The sequence below is a fragment of the Telmatherina bonti genome, assembly GCF_933228915.1.
Source record: "Telmatherina bonti genome assembly, chromosome: 15".
NCBI classification, from domain to species: Eukaryota; Metazoa; Chordata; class Actinopteri; order Atheriniformes; family Telmatherinidae; genus Telmatherina; species Telmatherina bonti.
In genome coordinates, this window is record NC_136613.1 from 6184584 (window position 1) to 6205965 (window position 21382).

The following is a 21382-nucleotide window of genomic DNA, read 5'->3' on the forward strand; positions in this document are numbered from 1 at the left end:
GAACGTCAGCATCTCCTCAGGCTGCACATTATCTCCACATGAAAACAGATTGTTGATCGGAAAGGCAGCTGCTCTGACAACAACGTCTGCTTTTAAATGCTCTGATAAGTGTTTATGTTTTTTAATCTTCCTTATTACCAACTAAAAGTCCTAAACATCTTCTCTTTTCTTTATATCTCTCCTCCCAGCAGGCAGGCTTGGTTTAAATCTTTTCAAGTTGTCTCAATCGACTGTTCTCAAGGTTTCTGAAGGTCTTTTAAAGTCTTTCTGTTTTATTCTCACTGAATGTGGGATCTTTGTTAAACTGGGGTGGAATGGCTTACATAAAAGTGGATTTAAAGAAGTTGGAGAAAAAACAAATATTAGAAAATGTCAAAAGTTTTTCTAACCTGCTGAAAAAACCTCCAAAACATCTTTAATCACTATTTTGTTGGCTAAACAAGCCCAGCTTACAGCAAGGCTTTCATTGAGCAGTCAAACGGGCTTCAGCGGGACATCAGAGACCTCCAGTCAGGGCCGGATTAAAAGTGCACAGACCCATGGGCACAGAGTGTTCCAGGGGCCCCTTCCCCACCGAAACATTGTGAAAATTGTGAATGATAAGTTGTGAAACGACATTTCTAACATCTCTCAGCCTGTGGGACTAATAGCAACACACTGGACACTGTGGTGTAACTATCTGGCTTTTATATACATTTTGGTTTATGTCCATACTGCTGATGTTTGCCCTACGTGGGCCCCAAGTGGGCATGGGCCCCTGGGCCCGTGCCCATAATGGCCATTGGATAATCCGGCCTTGCCTCTGGTTCTCTTCGTGTTATCTGATCTCAGCAAACTAAAAGTCAGATTTTTTTCCTTAATGTGGTCTGAGGAACATATTTATTTGTCGTGTTCCACTCATTTGGTTGGAAGGACTTTAATACAATCACGAGGCTGAATTTATTTTTACAAAATGCTAAATATCTCAAAAACTACAAAGATTTAAAATAAAAAAAATTGTAGCACACATGTCCTGAAGGAGCTGCAGGGTTTGAGATGTGAATGGTTGAAGTGACCTGAACAGCGCAGGAGGAGTAGCGCGGCAAAGTTTGGCGGAATAATAATAAAAATGGCTGAACAGGATCTCAACAGAAAAGGTGACTGACAAAGGCTACTCATAGACAATTATAGTGTATCTGTCAAAAAAAAAAAAAAAAAAAAAAAAGGGTGCCACAATTTGTAGAATTTATTTCAGATCCATGACCGATATATCTAATTTTTTCTAAATCCATACAAAGCATAATATCTTTTACCCATTGTGCATGTGAAGGGGAACATCTTTCTGGGGTTAAAAGTGTACCAACTGGTCTCATTGGTTCATTTAACTCAGTAAATCAGCCGGATTCTCTGCTTCATTTCTAAACTTCTTCAGTGTTTACGTGACGTCTCTCTTCCTCGGCTGGAACAGTCAAACACACAGCAGCTGTCTGGCATTGTTCTCATTTTCCTGCTGCAGATGTCTCTCTGTGGAGATTTGCATGGACATCCATGCTTTCAGACCTTGTTGGGTCGTTATGAGCACGGTGAGTGACGTATTTATCAATTAGGAAAACCGTCTATCCTCAGTCCAGTCATCGTACCTGACACTTTATCACTCACTTAACACTGATGTACGAATCATTCAGGCACAAAAAGGCTCCAAACTCAAGGGATGAGCCATTGTTGTGTCGACACATAAACAGCTCAGCAAAGAAGCAGTTTTAAATGCATTTCTTTAGTTTTAACAGAGAAAAACAGCAAATATCAGACAGAAAACAGGATATTAACGGCATTAAGGCTGATTTTTGGGTAGAGTGCTGTTGTTGGAACTCTGACAACCAGGTGAAGTTGACAAAATGCAGAATTATGGATCTGTGAGGCCTTAAACTTCTGAATTTTAGTGACTAAATGTACACGTATAAAAAAAGAGAATAATTGGGCCGAACTGTGATGTGATTGACTGAATTCTCATCATTGAGAAGAAGTGGAGCTTAAAAACAGAGCTGCATGTTATTAACACGGAGGATGTTCTGTTGTTTTGGAATCTACATGCTGGTACTCACGTCGGCTCCGTGACCCTCCCGCAGATTGTACGTGAGGTCGTGCTGGATCTCGCTGACGAACTTCTGTGCATACTCGGGGTAGAGTCGGAGGACCTCCCGGAGCCCCTTCAGGCTGATGTACTGCAGGTCGCAGTAAGTCAGCGCCTTGACGTTGGCGTTGGTCTTTATCACCTGCTCCTTCGTCAACGAGTCAGAGCCAATCAGGTCTCCTTTGCCTGAGAGGGCGAAAGCACAAAATGGTAGGTTAAAGACAAGGTGTGTGGGTGATATTCAGACACAAACAGAACATATAATCAAAGGTTTGTAATGAAAAGACTGGACTCTGATGTCATTCCAGCAGCGGAGTGTGTGTATTTGAATGCTTGATCTGGATGGGAAATCTTTACAAAACCAGCGCAGAACATCTGTGGATCATTTTGGCTGCTTGTCGGTTCTGCAGTGGGATGAATCTCTAAAACAACTTCATCAAACTTTGCACCAAAGCTCCACAAATCTGTGCAAAAACAAAAGGAAAGCGAATCCATGTGTACCGTTTGCACACCGATGAGCATCAACTCCAAACCTGGGATCCACAAAAGACCTGCAAACATCTTCAGACACATAAAATGGTCTAATGTGACTGATGCCAGGCTGACAAATGAAAGTAAAAGGGGATAAACTGTCCAAAAATGTCTCCGCTGGTCCTTTGTTCATGCTGGGAATATTATAATTCTGTTCAAAGAACCTCTCTGCAAGAAGCATCCGTTAAGGTCGTGCCACGTGGTAAAGAAATTTATTTTACTTTGAAATGTGATGTTTTTAATCACAATAAAAAGGTTAAAAGATGTTGACTGAAAGAAATGAAAAGGGATAAAACAGGTGTTTTTTGTCAGATGTTGAAAGAAACACCACCCAAGTGGAAACTGGATGTCAACACACTGGCTGTTCAGAACGTGCTACATGGCTGATTTATCAAAGAAACATGAGAAAACATTATCAATGGAAGTAAGAAAAAGAAAGAAAAGCAAAGAGATAAGACAAGACGCAACACCGGAATGACTTTTACTGGCTGGAGAGATCTCAGAGAAGAGACTGGATGAAAACTGCTGAATCAGCCGTCGTTAGGAGGATCCAAAGTCTGAAATCACCAAGATCCGGTTATGTTGCTTCAAAACAACACTAACAAACTTTTCTGCCTTAAATCTCTGCACTTCTGACTTGTTGCAGACATTTAAACCGTTTGAAACAAGTAAATTAAGAAACCAAGCGGAAGAATTGTCCTTCGAACTAAATTATCTCACCAAATCCACTTTAAGAACCTTTGAGATTGATGACAACACTGCTCAGGTTTTCTTTGCTCAGATCTCTTTATGCAGCAGTGGAAGGTGTGTGCAGAAACACTAAAGCAGGGGTGCCATGCTCGGATCCCAGAGGACCTGCTGGCTTTCTGTGTTTCCCTGCTCCAGCACACCTGCCTCAACCTAAAAGGACACAGTAAAATCTGTGATTGGAAACGATCATTTGGGAGGCGTCTGACAGAAACTGGCTGCAGGATTTGGGACGAACAAAGACAAAGGATCGCTTGAGGCAGCAACACAACAATAAAAAGAGAAAATGAGGTAAGAGGCAGGATGGAGGGAGGCGAGCTGGACCAAGGTGGAGGCTTGCGGGGACCTCAGATGGCTGAGAGACTATGGAGGTGGGCTGAAAGGAGGAACGTTGAAAAAGGATAGAAGAAAGTTAAAGTAGGGAGGGAATTAGTGTGTGGGTGGTTGCAGACATGCAAGGAAGACGTAAATGGACGACCAGAGAGGGGGATAAGGAACCTCTGACATCCTCCACACCCTGCTGTTGCTGCATTCAGCACAACCCGACGCACATCTGCTCCCTCCTTCCTGGATCCCTCCCCACTCATCTGTGCTTCCACTTAATTTGGCACGATGGGCCTTCATGAGCTCCATCTGCATCGCTGTCTGGTTTTTTTCATGTTTCCACTCCTCCACTTCTTCTCTCTCCCACTCCCCAACACAGTTGTCTCTTTGTGGCAGAGCTGATGGGTGGCAGCAGAGCCGAAAGCGTCGGGGAAACAAGGAAATGTTAAAGCGAGCAGGAGATGAACACCATAAAGTGACATTTCAGCGCGTACTTCTGCCTCGCCTCGGAAGTATAGGTGAGAAAAATCAAGGCAGAGAACAAAAGATGATGAGAGAAGTTCATTTTTATCATTGTCAGCGACGCCGCCTGTTTTCTTTTCCCCATCACATGTAATTCTTTAGTTGTTTCCCCTTTTAAACATGCATTTTCACTGAATATTTTACACATTTTTCAGTCTGGTAAACATGAACTGAAACAGAGTGTGACGATGGGATTGTTAACCGACAGAACCTGCTTCTATCATGCAGCCGTCCAACAAATTAGGCATCTTAGCCAACAGGGGGTGTAATGAAATAAAAGGTCAATGTTTTCTCTTGTGTCACATACCATTAATTCAGCTTTAAATAATACACACTTCCATACATGCTGCAGTTTCGTTTGATGGTCAAAGTAAAGGTCAGTTCAAGAACAGATTTTTCCATCAAAGCTCCAGGTTGAGTCCAGGTTAGATAACCTTCAGAGGAAAGTTTGAGTTTGATCATTTCGAAAGCAGTGGCGATTCCCATTCATATGCATCACGATGAGAATCTCCCGTTCCACCTCATCACCATGAGAATCTCCCGTTTCACCTCATCACCATGAGAATCTCCCGTTTCACCACATCAAGATGAGAATCTCCCGTTCCACCTCATCACCATGAGAATCTCCCGTTTCACCACATCAAGATGAGAATCTCCCGTTCCACCTCATCACCATGAGAATCTCCCGTTCCACCTCATCATGATGAGAATCTCCCGTTCCACCTCATCACCATGAGAATCTCCCGTTCCACCTCATCATGATGAGAATCTCCCGTTCCACCTCATCACCATGAGAATCTCCCGTTCCACCTCATCATGATGAGAATCTCCCGTTCCACCTCATCATGATGAGAATCTCCCGTTCCACCTCATCACCATGAGAATCTTCCATTCCACCTCATAACCATGAGAATCTCCCGTTCCACCTCATCACCATGAAAATCTCCCGTTCCACCTCATCATGATGAGAATCTCCCGTTCCACCTCATCACCATGAGAATCTTCCATTCCACCTCATAACCATGAGAATCTCCCGTTCCACCTCATCACCATGAGAATCTCCCGCTCCACCTCATCATGATGAGAATCTCCCGTTCCACCTCATCACCATGAGAATCTCCCGTTCCACCTCATCATGATGAGAATCTCCCGTTCCACCTCATCACCATGAAAATCTCCCGTTCCACCTCATCATGATGAGAATCTCCCGTTCCACCTCATCACCATGAAAATCTCCCGTTCCACCTCATCATGATGAGAATCTCCCATTCCACCTCATCATGATGAGAATCTCCCGTTCCACCTCATCATGATGAGAATCTCTCGTTCCACCTCATCATGATGAGAATCTCCCGTTCCACCTCATCACCATGAAAATCTCCCGTTCCACCTCATCATGATGAGAATCTCCCATTCCACCTCATCACCATGAGAATCTCTCGTTCCACCTCATCATGATGAGAATCTCCCGTTCCACCTCATCATGATGAGAATCTCCCGTTCCACCTCATCATGATGAGAATCTCCCGTTCCACCTCATCACCATGAGAATCTCCCGTTCCACCTCATCATGATGAGAATCTCCCATTCCACCTCATCACCATGAGAATCTCCCGTTCCACCTCATCACCATGAGAATCTCCCGTTCCACCTCATCACCATGAGAATCTCCCGTTCCACCTCATCATGATGAGAATCTCCCGTTCCACCTCATCACCATGAGAATCTCCCATTCCACCTCATCATGATGAGAATCTCCCGCTCCACCTCATCATGATGAGAATCTCCCGTTCCACCTCATCACGATGAGAATCTCCCGTTCCACCTCATCATGATGAGAATCTCCCGTTTCACCACATCAAGATGAGAATCTCCCGTTCCACCTCATCACCATGAGAATCTCCCGTTCCACCACATCATGATGAGAATCTCCCATTCCACCTCATCAACATGAGAATCTCCTGTTCCACCTCATCATGATGAGAATCTCCCGTTCCACCTCATCATGATGAGAATCTCCCGTTCCACCTCATCACCATGAGAATCTCCCGTTCCACCTCATCATGATGAGAATCTCCCGTTCCACCTCATCACCATGAGAATCTCCCGTTCCACCTCATCATGATGAGAATCTCCCGTTCCACCTCATCACCATGAGAATCTCCCGTTCCACCTCATCATGATGAGAATCTCCCATTCCACCTCATCACCATGAGAATCTCCCGTTCCACCTCATCATGATGAGAATCTCCCGTTCCACCTCATCACCATGAGAATCCCCCGTTCCAGCACATCACCATGAGAATCTCCCGTTCCACCTCATCATGATGAGAATCTCCCGTTCCACCTCATCATGATGAGAATCTCCCGTTCCACCTCATCACCATGAGAATCTCCCGTTCCACCTCATCATGATGAGAATCTCCCGTTCCACCTCATCACCATGAGAATCTCCCGTTCCACCTCATCATGATGAGAATCTCCCGTTCCACCTCATCACCATGAGAATCTCCCGTTCCACCTCATCATGATGAGAATCTCCCATTCCACCTCATCATGATGAGAATCTCCCGTTCCACCTCATCACCATGTGAAATTTCCCGTTCCACCTCATCATGATGAGAATCTCCCGTTCCACCTCATCATGATGAGAATCTCCCGTTCCAGCACATCACCATGAGAATCTCCTGTTCCACCTCATCACCATGAGAATCTCCCGTTCCACCTCATCATGATGAGAATATCCCGTTCCACCTCATCACCATGAGAATCTCCCGTTCCACCTCATCACCATGAGAATCTCTCGTTCCACCTCATCATGATGAGAATCTCCCGTTCCACCTCATCACCATGAAAATCTCCCGTTCCACCTCATCATGATGAGAATCTCCCATTCCACCTCATCACCATGAGAATCTCTCGTTCCACCTCATCATGATGAGAATCTCCCGTTCCACCTCATCATGATGAGAATCTCCCGTTCCACCTCATCATGATGAGAATCTCCCGTTCCACCTCATCACCATGAGAATCTCCCGTTCCACCTCATCATGATGAGAATCTCCCATTCCACCTCATCACCATGAGAATCTCCCGTTCCACCTCATCACCATGAGAATCTCCCGTTCCACCTCATCACCATGAGAATCTCCCGTTCCACCTCATCATGATGAGAATCTCCCGTTCCACCTCATCACCATGAGAATCTCCCATTCCACCTCATCATGATGAGAATCTCCCGCTCCACCTCATCATGATGAGAATCTCCCGTTCCACCTCATCACGATGAGAATCTCCCGTTCCACCTCATCATGATGAGAATCTCCCGTTTCACCACATCAAGATGAGAATCTCCCGTTCCACCTCATCACCATGAGAATCTCCCGTTCCACCACATCATGATGAGAATCTCCCATTCCACCTCATCAACATGAGAATCTCCTGTTCCACCTCATCATGATGAGAATCTCCCGTTCCACCTCATCATGATGAGAATCTCCCGTTCCACCTCATCACCATGAGAATCTCCCGTTCCACCTCATCATGATGAGAATCTCCCGTTCCACCTCATCACCATGAGAATCTCCCGTTCCACCTCATCATGATGAGAATCTCCCGTTCCACCTCATCACCATGAGAATCTCCCGTTCCACCTCATCATGATGAGAATCTCCCATTCCACCTCATCACCATGAGAATCTCCCGTTCCACCTCATCATGATGAGAATCTCCCGTTCCACCTCATCACCATGAGAATCCCCCGTTCCAGCACATCACCATGAGAATCTCCCGTTCCACCTCATCATGATGAGAATCTCCCGTTCCACCTCATCATGATGAGAATCTCCCGTTCCACCTCATCACCATGAGAATCTCCCGTTCCACCTCATCATGATGAGAATCTCCCGTTCCACCTCATCACCATGAGAATCTCCCGTTCCACCTCATCATGATGAGAATCTCCCGTTCCACCTCATCACCATGAGAATCTCCCGTTCCACCTCATCATGATGAGAATCTCCCATTCCACCTCATCATGATGAGAATCTCCCGTTCCACCTCATCACCATGTGAAATTTCCCGTTCCACCTCATCATGATGAGAATCTCCCGTTCCACCTCATCATGATGAGAATCTCCCGTTCCAGCACATCACCATGAGAATCTCCTGTTCCACCTCATCACCATGAGAATCTCCCGTTCCACCTCATCATGATGAGAATATCCCGTTCCACCTCATCACCATGAGAATCTCCCGTTCCACCTCATCACCATGAGAATCTCCCGTTCCACCTCATCACCATGAGAATCTCCCGTTCCACCTCATCATGATGAGAATCTCCCGTTCCACCTCATCATGATGAGAATCTCCCGTTCCACCTCATCACCATGAGAATCTCCCGTTCCACCTCATCATGATGAGAATCTCCCGTTCCACCTCATCACCATGAGAATCTCCCGTTCCACCTCATCACTATGAGAATCTCCCGTTTCACCTCATCATGATGAGAATCTCCCATTCCACCTCATCATGATGAGAATCTCCCGTTCCACCTCATCATCATGAGAATCTCCCGTTCCACCTCATCATCATGAGAATCTCCCGTTCCACCTCATCATGATGAGAATCTCCCGTTCCACCTCATCATGATGAGAATCTCCCGTTCCACCTCATAACCATGAGAATCTCCCGTTCCACCTCATCACCATGAGAATCTCCCGTTCCACCTCATAACCATGAGAATCTCCCGTTCCACCTCATCACCATGAGAACCTCCCGCTCCACCTCATCACAATGAGAATCTCCCGTTCCACCTCATCATGATGAGAATCTCCCGTTCCACCTCATCATGATGAGAATCTCCCGTTCCACCTCATCATGATGAGAATCTCCCGTTCCACCTCATCACCATGAGAATCTCCCGTTCCACCTCATCACCATGAGAATCTCCCGTTCCACCTCATCATGATGAGAATCTCCCGTTCCACCTCATCACCATGAGAATCTCCCGTTCCACCTCATCATGATGAGAATCTCCCGTTCCACCTCATCACCATGAGAATCTCCCGTTCCACCTCATCATGATGAGAATCTCCCGTTCCACCTCATCATGATGAGAATCTCCCGTTCCACCTCATCACCATGAGAATCTCCCGTTCCACCTCACCATGATGAGAATCTCCCGTTCCACCTCATCATGATGAGAATCTCCCGTTCCACCTCATCATGATGAGAATCTCCCGTTCCACCTCATCATGATAAGAATCTCCCGTTCCACCTCATCATGATGAGAATCTCCCGTTCCACCTCACCATGATGAGAATCTCCCGTTCCACCTCATCATGATGAGAATCTCCCGTTCCACCTCATCATGATGAGAATCTCCCGTTCCACCACATCACCATGAGAATCTCCCGTTCCACCTCATCCTGCTGGAAGTTTCCATCAGAAGATGCTACACTGTGCTCAGAAAGGGATGGACATGGTCAGCAGCTGGACTCAGATCCTGACGGCAGGATGGATCCATGTTGTCATGATGTTTCCAGCAGATTCTGATCCTACCATGTGAATGTGGAGCTGAACTGGAGACTCATCAGACCAGCCACGTTTCTCCATCTTCTATTGTCCAGTTCTGGTGAGTCTGTGTGAATTGTAGCCTCAGTTTCCTGTTCTTACTGACAGGAGGGAACCCGGTGTGGTCTTCTGCTGCTGGAGACCATCTGCTAACAGGCTGGACGTGTTGTGTGTTCAGAGAGAATGTTCTGCACGTCTTGGTTGGAACCAGTGCTTACTGGTCTTCCTGTTGGCTTTCTATCATATCCAACAAGTCTGTCCATTCTCGTCTTACATCATCTGGATATTTTCTCCTTTCTTCCTCCTCCTGATGCTCAGTTTAAACTTCAGCAAGTCGTCTTCATCACATCTTCATGACTACATGGGTTGAGTTGCCTCCATGTGATTGGCTGATCAGATATGTGATTTAACAAGCAGCTGAACAGGTGAACCTGATAAAGAGGCTAGTAAGTTTAGTTAATAAGATTTTTAGTATGACTTGGCAAAGATGCTTCAATTTTCTTGTGTTTACAGAGATTTACCTGCTGCTGTAACCCCCCTTTCACCCTGCGCCCCCCCCAGCTGTAACACCAGAAATGATCAAGAGAAAAACAGTTTTGCACGTCTGCTGTGTTTCCTGCCTTAAATAATCAGCTTCGCTCATTTAGTGTTGACATTGTAAAGTCTCAGTTTGTAGCGGTGAAGAGATTAGCACTGATAAAATGTTCTCTAGCAGCCGGAAACACTGCTAATTGCTGTTTGTGTGTGTGTGTGTGTGTGTGTTTGGTTCACAGTTATGTGTTCTTTGGCTCTCAGACAAGTATTTATGGCCAGAGAAGCCAGTTTTGAGATGAACAATTTTATCATCAACCTGGACACGGTCTAATTCCTGAAAGAACATTGCATTCATCGCGGGAAGTGAAAGGGCAACATGTGAGGAGCTCCTGGGCTCCTGAAAACTTCAGCATTAATAAGCAAGTTGTTTTAATAATGCAAAGTCTATTCATTATTAAACACCAGCCCTGTATGCCGTCTGCTGATGTGTGCATGTGTGTGTGTCATGATCAAGATCAACTGTGGGCTGGGGGCTTGGCATTTTAGGGTAAAATCCACTTCATTTCAGACAGAGCGACACATAAATGCAGGCACGCTCTGGGTGTAATACATCCTGACCTTTAGATGAACACGTACATCTTTTTTTTGCTGTAACCACCAAAGTTCTCCCCGTTTCTCCCTCGTCTCCCATCCATCATGTTACACATTCGCACAAACACACCGCAGAAAACCTGGTTGCTGGATTAGTGTTACAAAAGCCTTGAGGCACATCCTGAGGAAATGAGATTTCACCCTGTGAGAAAGCCAGCTGAGAAAATTATTCTAAGCTGCTATCACAGGTGTGACAGTTTCTCTGAACACACTTTCCAATTAGACGTCTGTTTGGCACTAATATGACGCCTCTCTCTGCCGTATGTTTGCTCAAATAATGGCGAGGTTTTTTCCAAAAATCTCTGAATTGACAGGAGGGATTAGCTCTGGATGTTACCAGATTTTATTCAGAAAGTTCTTTAAAGGTGCAGTTTGTGATTTTTTTTTTGGCTTTTTATCAGCAAAAATCAAGAATTGCTTACATAAAGATGTATTTTACCAAAGTTTTATCATAATCACATCCAAATGCACTTACCTCTCTCATTTAGATGTATCTAAAAAGAGGGGTTGTGGGTATCTTTTTATATAATGTGTCTGTCTGTGTGTTTCCTTTATGTCTGATTTTAAACTGTAAAGTGCTTTGAGTCACATATTTTATGTTGGAAAAGTGCTTCATAAATAAAGTTTAATTGATTGATTGAAATAAAAGCGTTCTCGTAGCTTAGAATGAGTTGTTCATACATGTTGCATTGCCATCTTTAAATACGGTAGCCAAAAGCGGACAAACTTTTAAGCCATGAATCCCCATGTGTGATGGCGTTATGTTAGAAACAGGATAGGTAGTCCAGCAGCTAATTTATCCTCCAGTTTGAGTTGCATCATTTTCTGTTACTTGCTGTAAACAGAATTAAAACAGCAGAATTTAGAGGTGTGTTGAAAAGATCGATTCAACAATTCTGAATCGATTTTCATATTAATTCCTAAAGATTGATTCGTAAGTCCAAAGATAATCTTTTATAGAAATTTTTACCCCCGTGAAATTTAACCTTTTTGCGGTGTCCTTGAATTTGCGCATAAGCGCTTCATATGAAGACTTTAATAGAGTGACTGAACATTGCGTCTGGTACTAGCATTGTTAGCCAAGCCCCGGCTTTGAAAATGCCCGAAACGTTTAATCGTTTGAGATCTGGAAACATTTCGGACTCAGAAAAGACACACAGAAAGACGAACTCGACAGAAGTATAGCAATTTTACAAGACATGACAAATAAAGGAGAAATTTTGCGGAAATACGACAAACCTGAGGAACCACATGTTGAGACATCACCAAGATCTCATGTCTAAGCCGTCCACCGGGACGCAACAGATAAACTCAAGAAAACTTTACAAGTACCAGCCAATTCTACTTGTTCTCTGGGCTTCATTTGAAGGGATATGCGCCCATATTTTGTTGATGAAAATGAGGGCTTCAGGCGGCTAATGAAAGTAGCGGAACTGCACTACGTTGGTGTCTCGCAAACATCTCTCTGAAGAAGTCCAAACATGAACCAGGCGGTGAAAGAAAATCTGAAAATTAAACTTCAGTCATTCTGGGAAGGGAACTGCTCCTTACAGCCATCTTTAACTTCCAATACTTCATTAATTTGTTGTTGAATGTCAATATAATACTAGTATTAGTATGTTGCATATAACAACACAGTCATGTAAATAATAAATAAATAAATAAAATGATACCTACCTAAAACCATATTAGATCAGGACAAATCAGATCCAATTGTGATAATCAATTCTAAATTTTCAGAATTGGAATCAAATTCTCGATTCTTGAAATTTGAAGTGATACCCAGCCCGAGCAGAGATGCTAACATGCTAGTTAGCCTACAGTGAAAAAGCTCCATTGCAGCAGTTTGCAGTTGATGTTACTCTTCGCAGACGTCGTACCAGCAGGCCACCGTGTGTGACATATTTTCTAAGAGTTTTTCGTCGTATTTTATTAATTATTTCAGCTGATTTGTTCAGGGAAGGCGAGGGTTGAGGTCCTCCCTCCTGTCACACGATTTCACGCCTTGACATTAGCTATTAGCAGCAATTAGCTATTAGCAGTAGCTTGATGCCAAATACATGGAGCTCATCGCACGACGGGACTCCAACTTGTGCAAAATGTTGATGTTTTCACATCTGTGACTCTCCGCAGCGTCGGTAGGTGTGATAATACACTTAAATGGCAAGGCGCCAGAGAGCACCGCTCAGTTGTTTGCATTCAGTTACCAAATCGCTAGATGGGAGTAATTTTCATACTCGTGGGGCTTTAAACTTCTTTCAGTCAGAAGTTTTAGACCAAACAACAACCACACAGCAGATGGAGATCATGGATTTTGTTCATTTTTTTTTTTTTTTTAGTTCTTTGTCTTGTTTTTACTGAAAGCACCATTGTAGTTTTACATGTTACTGCTCAAACTCGTGTGCACTGATTGTACAAACTGTGCAAATATAATCAACATGTGTAGTTTGGAAAAACTGGTACTATTTATATTTGTGGTTCCACGCAGTCTGACTCACAGCATCAGTCTTGTTTATTATCAGGTTTCACGGGTACCGAGCTCCAGCTTCACATCCCCAGAGACCAGAGACAACATACTGCATGATCACACCATCTCACAAAGCCCAGTGGGCGCGCACACACACACACACACACACACACACACACACACACACACACACACTGAAAACTACAACGTTACACCTGTCATTTATGTTTAGCTCTGTACATGAAGGGAATCTTTACCCCGAACTGGAGTCAGAAATTAAATCTGTCACAACTGTGCAGACTTGCACAATCACACTCGTATATCTGTTCACACCCTCCAGAAAATGATTTCCCAGGGTCTTCTCAATCATTTAAGCCACTGCCGCTCAGACAATTCCAACATGTCACCTTTTTGTGGGTGTTTGGTTTGGACAAATGTTGAATGCTTTCTATATTTTACAGAGATTTCAGTTGCACTTTACATTTAGCGAAAGCATACAGCTTGTGCTCACAAAGCAGAAGATAAAGAAACAAAAAGAGATTGAAAAAAGGATCCTCAGACAGACAGGAGGACATGAAGGAGAGACCAGATTTATGTCCCAATAATGAGAAAATAAGTAACTGCTGAGATTCTAAGCTTCCAGAAAATTTCTCACTAATTCAAAAGTTCATTTAGGTTATAAATGAATCAATCCAATCAATTGTTGATAAAGGACTTTTTATCCAAAACACCCACTCATACACATATACACATACATATACGTGTACATGTGCATATACATATACATACACATATACATGTACATATACAGTCGTCATATTTCCCATTGAAGAAGGAAAAAACAGCTGCCTGTGAAATAAGCTAAAATTAACCAAATAATAAAGATTTTATGAAAATCATTACTTTATTTTATAATTCTGCTTCAACAGAAACATAATCAAGAAAAAAAACCAAATATCATAAAATTATATACGTTACATCAGTCATAAAGTAATATTTAGTTGAACAATCGTTTAATGTTTCCGCTCCAGTCAGGTGTTTTCTGTTCCTCTCAGTCAGACTTTTGCACCTGTTGACAGGTATTTTGTCCCACTGTTCAACAGAAAAGTCTCTCATTTGTCCAGGACACATTTGTTTGTTTTCTTTTTCTTTTCCAACCCAATTAAATTAAAAAAAAAAAAAAAAAAAAGCGTCTTATATCACTAAATTACAATTTAGCAACAGTTCCTTTTTTAAGTCTCCAGTTATTTGAGTGACTGTTGTAAATTCAGCTTTTTCTTTAATGAAAGGGGATGAATACATATGAGGATGAATGTACATATACACACACTACATATACATTTATATACAAATACATCATATATATATATATATATATATATATATATATATATATATATATATATATATATATATATATATATATATATACCCAATTTGATGTCATCTGTTGGTTTCTCTTAGGCTATTTCTTATGAATTAGCTTAAACTGATGTGTCTTTAAAGTTGAATTAAAATATACATTTGCATATACATGTACATATACATATACAGGCTGTAAAAAAAATGAAAATAAAATAAAAAAAAGGAAGAAGAAATCAAATAAATTAGGACACAAAAGAATGACATTTTGTTCCCACTCATTCATTACCTGTGGTCACATAATACAGCCTGTATTTCAGTCTGAGATGCTGTAAGTATCTGCAGTAGCAAGAAAACTAGTTAAAACTAGTTAGAGCTGCTTTTAAATCATTAACTGGTTAACCTGAATGATAAAGTTAGTCATGTTGAGCCTGATAAGACCTGATAAGGACCAGATTATTGTAATTTTTTCCCCCTAAACTTTGCAATTGTTTTGTCTCTTTCACATTTCTGCATATGATGCTGGAGGGATGAAGCTATAAATGAATTCTATTTGCAGCACAGATAAGCATCAGCAAAGCCAAGCATCAGACTGCCTACAAACATCCTAAATCACTGCTGTATCTCTTCAGCATCTTCATTCGGCCGTATGTGAGGTGTGATAGAGGACTCTCGCAGTGGAAGAGGGATCCTTTCAGGATCAACGCTGCAGGAAACCTCAACTCTTTGTTGAACAGCGATGTGAAAGCAGCAGCTCGCTCTCAGCCCTGCCCTCCATGATGTCTGACACACACACACACATCTGTCATAAAGTCCTTCCCTCCTCCTCTTCATCTCTTTCTTTTTCCCCTCATCAACCTAATTTCCATTAAAACCCAGACCGAGTTGCTCTGCTGCTCTGATTGCATGGAAGCAAACCCAGCCTGGTGAAATCATTTCAACTGCAATCACTGAAGTGACAGACCATCTTTCTCTCTCCTCTCTGAAGTCCATTCTTCACTCACAGCATTTGCTATTAAAGCTTCACACACACACACACACACACACACACACACACACACACACACACACACACACACACACACACACACACACACACACACACACACACACACACACACACACACACACACACACACAGCTGGTTCTTACTGGAATATTCCTCACATTAAGAGTTCTCAGCTTCATTAGAAGTGAATCAGTGTCCCACAGTTCTTCATCTCCACTAATCCTCCGACTGTCAGATTGTAATAGTCAGATTTGATGTGGGAGCTGTGAAGTTTTCATTCTCCTCTCTGTCACACAGAATTTCCTGTAAGTATCGCCCTCATTTCATCGCAGTCTAATAACATTAGCATGTATAGAACGCAAACAGCCCAGAATAACATTTTAAAACAGGAAAACGGGGCGTTTTACCCAGAAGGGTGATCATGTGATCATGTTGGTCCTTTTAGATATAAGAAAGCTTCTAATGGGCTGCATGGTGGTGACTGGGGGGTTTGAAGAGAGACCTCCATATAAATAAATATAACTGTCTGCATACGACGATGTAAGGAAAGTTATGTCCTATAGACCAGTGTTTCTCAATCCAGGTCCTCAGGACCCACTATCCAGGAGTTTTCCTACTCCAACACACCTGATTCAGGTTAACAACCCCCCCCATTAAGTTATTTGCAAGCTTGGTAACAAGCCATTTATTTCATTTAGGTGTGTTCTGGTTACCTCTGAAAGATGCATTGCAGGGGGGGTCCCGAGGATTATGAAACATTTTCAGAGGCCAGAGGCAGGTAACTCCTCAAGAGCCGTGGCAACACACCTGACTTAATTAACTAGCAGAACATTGACTGAAGCCATTCTTAAAGGGTCTCTATGATTCACATTTCACTCAAATTTATTTTAATATGCGAGTCCAGAAGGACAAGAAATAATGAACATTTTTCACAAATCCCTTCATTCATGTTGTATTGATCCTCTCAGACCAGATTCTGTCAGAAACAAGCCAACAGAGAAAGCTCCGCCCTCTGCCTGTAGGCTGCGTCTGATTGGTCAACTGATAGGAGCAGTTATACTGCGCAGTGAAGGTGGGCGTGGCTTTCTTCTCATGAACATAGAGAAGATAACCAATCACTGAGTCCCTCCCCCGGGACGTCACTAAAACCTTAAAGTAGAAAAAAAATCTCTAAAACCAATTGTTTCTGTTGCCATGGAAACCGAATGTAGAGAGTGCTGGTAACCTCAAACATGTGTTTAGGTGATAAAAAACTACGCCGCTCATATGTCTGATGAGGATTCAACATTATAGCACTGTAGACAACTCAGAAAACTAGACATATCATCATAGAGCCGCTTTACAGAGGGGAAAAAGGCGGCGGTCACATGATACAAAAACTGGACTAAATATCCGTGGCAACAGGTCTGATGGAGGGATAGATCCTCCCCAGAACCCCAGAAGAGGACAAAAACATCCACAGAAGAGCTTTGGAAAGTCCTTCAAGGATCCTGGAGAAGAGCTCCTGAAGACTCTTCGGGGAAATGACAAAGAGCTGTTTGAGGAAGATTTATATTTATAAGATTTATTTATCATGAAGTGCAGAACTTACTTCCTGCTTTCTGGGCGATGCGTAAACACTTAAGGAATGGTCAAAACTTTTGAGTTGGGTGGAAAAAAAAGTGCCTGAACACAAACGTGCAGGCAGGACTCTGACTGGAGGAAGAACTTCTCCACAGTCTCTCCACATCCAGCTAAGTTTTGGTGACAACGTTAAGTTGAGCTTATAAGCATCAACATCTGCTCCGACTCACCCAGTATAGCCAGCACAGTGTTGTCCTTCAGCACCTCCATGGACCCCGAGCAGACGAAGTAGATGGCCTGCAGGGCGTCGCCCTGCCGGATGAGGAACTCTCCTGGAGCGCAGAAGGACGTCTTGATGATGAGGGAGAGGGAGCGCAGGCAGCCCCGGCTGGCTGACTCGAACAGAGGCAGCTGCAGCAGCTCCTTGTTCAGGTGCATGGCGATGTCGGCACGCAGCTCGTCTGGAAAGTCCTTCAGCAGCTGCGAGGCCAGAGGAGGTTCACATGAAACACATGCTTGTTCTAAGATCTGACCTGTGGCTTCACTAAACAGCCGAAGTGTTGGCAAACGCTGTCATAACATGTGACCAGAGGAAGCGAACGTCTCAAACCTGCATCAAGCTCTGGAACAAAGCGAATGAGGTCTGCTCATAGATCGCCACTACGTACACGTCTGATTAAACTAGAAACTATCAGCAGCGACTGTCCAAGTGAAACAATGAGCTGATTTTACTCACTTTGAGAAGTTTCCATTGATAAAATGCATGAAAAATATTCTAAATTATGATTTTTTTTTATTTTTATTGTGTGATTAATTTTAGGAATGCTAGATAATATTAATCATCATTTGATTCAATACTTTTTTTAAAAAAATTATATTTGCTCATTTTGTTTCTTATTTCTTGCCCCTACATAAATATATAAACGTTTCACTTAAACCATCACAACAAATTCATACAAACACACATAAAACATAACGTTTTATTCTTAATGCTCTGACACGAATAATGAACATTTATGGGGTTGTCTTGAACTGGTTTTGACAGATGATGTCTAATCTACCTGAACAACTGTCAGTCTGAACGCTGACGCTGAAACACCCAAGAAGTAACGTTAATCTGGAAGGGATAGACGCCACTAACACTCCGTTTTGCTTAGTCATGTTTTTAAATCCATTAAACAACATAAAACGATTAAAATCCCTCTTAACCTCTGTTCACCAGTCCCTCACTGGAAAGGGTCCACTAATCCGACTCCTCCCTATCACTGAGCGTGCCTCACTGGGCGTCATCCTCCATGGTCTTGCATCAAAACCATAACCCAGTCTGGATATTTCCACCTCTGTCCTTCCCTCATCCTGCACACTGCTGCTGTCCTCCTTCACAACCTTCTTACATATTTATAACTGAAAATATCTCCACTTTGGTCTTTCCTCCAATTTCCTTCCATAAGCTGCAACTGCTCAGATCATCACTAATATTTCTTTTACTCTATTAGAATTAATTTTGAACTAAAAAACTTCACAACAAAACAAATATTACAACAAATAAAACAAGCTTCTGAAGTTCGAAAAGGGTCTTGGAAGAAGTTGAGCTCTCATCTTTTTGGAAACCACCTTATGACTAACACCGTAACACTTTCACAGGATCTCTGAATAATAATGCACATTTATTTCCATTACAATACAACTTATTCAATACTCAGTGGTAATACAAACAATAAATTATAATACACAATATATATTGCTTTAAAAATATCTCTGTTAGCCTCATCTCTTTTGATAACATCATCTTTAATCTTTTGTTTGAATTTTTCAGTTGATTGACATATCACTCCCATATACAGCACCTCCACTGGCTCCCAGTATTCCACCATTTCCAGTTTAAACTCCATCCATAACCTCCACATCGTCACCCCATCTCGTTCCCTCAGAGCTTCCTCCTCCACACACCCCAGTGTGCCCCCTGCACACCTCAGCACCATGGTGTGGACACATCTCCAATAACTCACATGTTCAAAACTGCTTACTCACAAGGTCAAAACTACTTACTCACATGTTCAAAACTGCTTACTCACATGTTCAAAACTGCTTACTCACATGTTCAAAACTGCTTACTCACATGTTCAAAACTGCTTACTCACATGTTCAAAACTGCTTACTCGCAGGTTCAAAACGGCTTACTCACATGTTCAAAACTGCTTACTCACATGTTGAAAACTGCTTACTTGCAGGTTGAAAACTGCTTACTCACAGGTTCAAAACTGCTTACTCACAAGTTCAAAACTGCTTACTCACATGTTCAAAACTGCTTACTCACAAGTTCAAAACTGCTTACTCACATGTTCAAAACTGCTTACTCACATGTTCAAAACTGCTTACTCACATGTTCAAAACTGCTTACTCACAAGGTCAAAACTGCTTACTCACAAGCTCAAAACTGCTTACTCACAAGGTCAAAACTACTTACTTACATGTTCAAAACTGCTTACTCAAATGTTCAAAAGTGCTTACTCACATGTTAAAAACTGCTTACTCACATGTTCAAAACTGCTTACTCACACGGTCAAAACTGCTTACTTACATGTACAAAATTGCTTACTCAAATGTTCAAAACTGCTTACTCAAATGTTCAAAACTGCTTGATCACATGTTCAAAACTGCTTACTCACATGTTCAAAACTGCTTACTCACAAGTCAAAACTGCTCACTTACATGTACAAAATTGCTTACTCACATGTTCAAAACTGCTTACTCACATGTTCAAAACTGCTTATTCACAAGGTCAAAACTGCTTACTTACATGTATAAAATTGCTTACTCACATGTTCAAAAATGCTTACTCACATGTTCAAAACTGCTTACTCACATGTTCAAAACTGCTTACTCACACGGTCAAAACTGCTTACTTACATGTACAAAATTGCTTACTCAAATGTTCAAAACTGCTTACTCACATGTTCAAAACTGCTTAATCACATGTTCAAAACTGCTTACTCACATGTTCAAAACTGCTTACTCACAAGGTCAAAACTGCTCACTTACATGTACAAAATTGCTTACTCAAATGTTCAAAACTGCTTACTCACATGTTCAAAACTGCTTAATCACATGTTCAAAACTGCTTACTCACAAGGTCAAAACTGCTCACTTACATGTACAAAATTGCTTACTCACATGTTCAAAACAGCTTACTCACATGTTCAAAACTGCTTATTCACAAGGTCAAAACTGCTTACTTACATGTACAAAATTGCTTACTCACATGTTCAAAACTGCTTAAATGTTCAGAACTGCTTACTCACAGGTTCAAAACTGCTTACTCACATGTTCAAAACTGCTTAAATGTTCAAAACTGCTTACTCGCAGGTTCAAAACTGCTTACTCACATGTTCAAAACTGCTTACTCACGTGTTCAAAACTACTTGCTTGTGTGTACAAAACTGCTTACTCATGTTTAAAACTGCTTACTTACATGTACAAAACTGCTTACTCACATGTACAAAACTGCTTAAATGTTCAAAACTGCTTACTCGCAGGTTCAAAACTGCTTACTCACATGTTCAAAACTGCTTATTCACATGTTCAAAACTGCTTACTTGCAGGTTGAAAACTGCTTACTCACATGTTCAAAACTGCTTACTCACAAGGTCAAAACTGCTTACTCACAAGGTTAAAAAACTACTTATTTACATGTTCAAAACTGCTTACTCACGTGTTCAAAACTGCTTACTCACATGTTCAAAACTGCTTAATCACATGTTCAAAACTGCTTACTCACATGTACAAAATTGCTTACTTACATGTTCAAAACTGCTTACTCACATGTTCAAAACTGCTTACTTACATGTACAAAACTGCTTACTCACATGTACAAAACTGCTTAAATGTTCAAAACTGCTTACTCGCAGGTTCAAAACTGCTTACTTGCAGGTTCAAAACTGCTTACTCACATGTTCAAAACTGCTTACTCACAAGGTCAAAACTGCTT

General features: G+C 42.2%; 1 protein-coding gene across 1 annotated transcript in view; it reads right to left on the reverse strand.

Annotated features, from left to right (window-relative positions):
- The window catches only part of kcnh3 (potassium voltage-gated channel, subfamily H (eag-related), member 3), a gene marked incomplete at both ends in the record, with an annotated part of 246651 nt that overhangs the window by 8633 nt on the left and 216636 nt on the right, over nucleotides 1-21382 (reverse strand). Inside the window, 2 exons of the mRNA XM_079253829.1 lie at nucleotides 2082-2296; nucleotides 17625-17874. Coding sequence (XP_079109955.1) covers nucleotides 2082-2296; nucleotides 17625-17874 — 465 coding nt within the window. The remainder of the gene's footprint in view (nucleotides 1-2081; nucleotides 2297-17624; nucleotides 17875-21382) is intronic.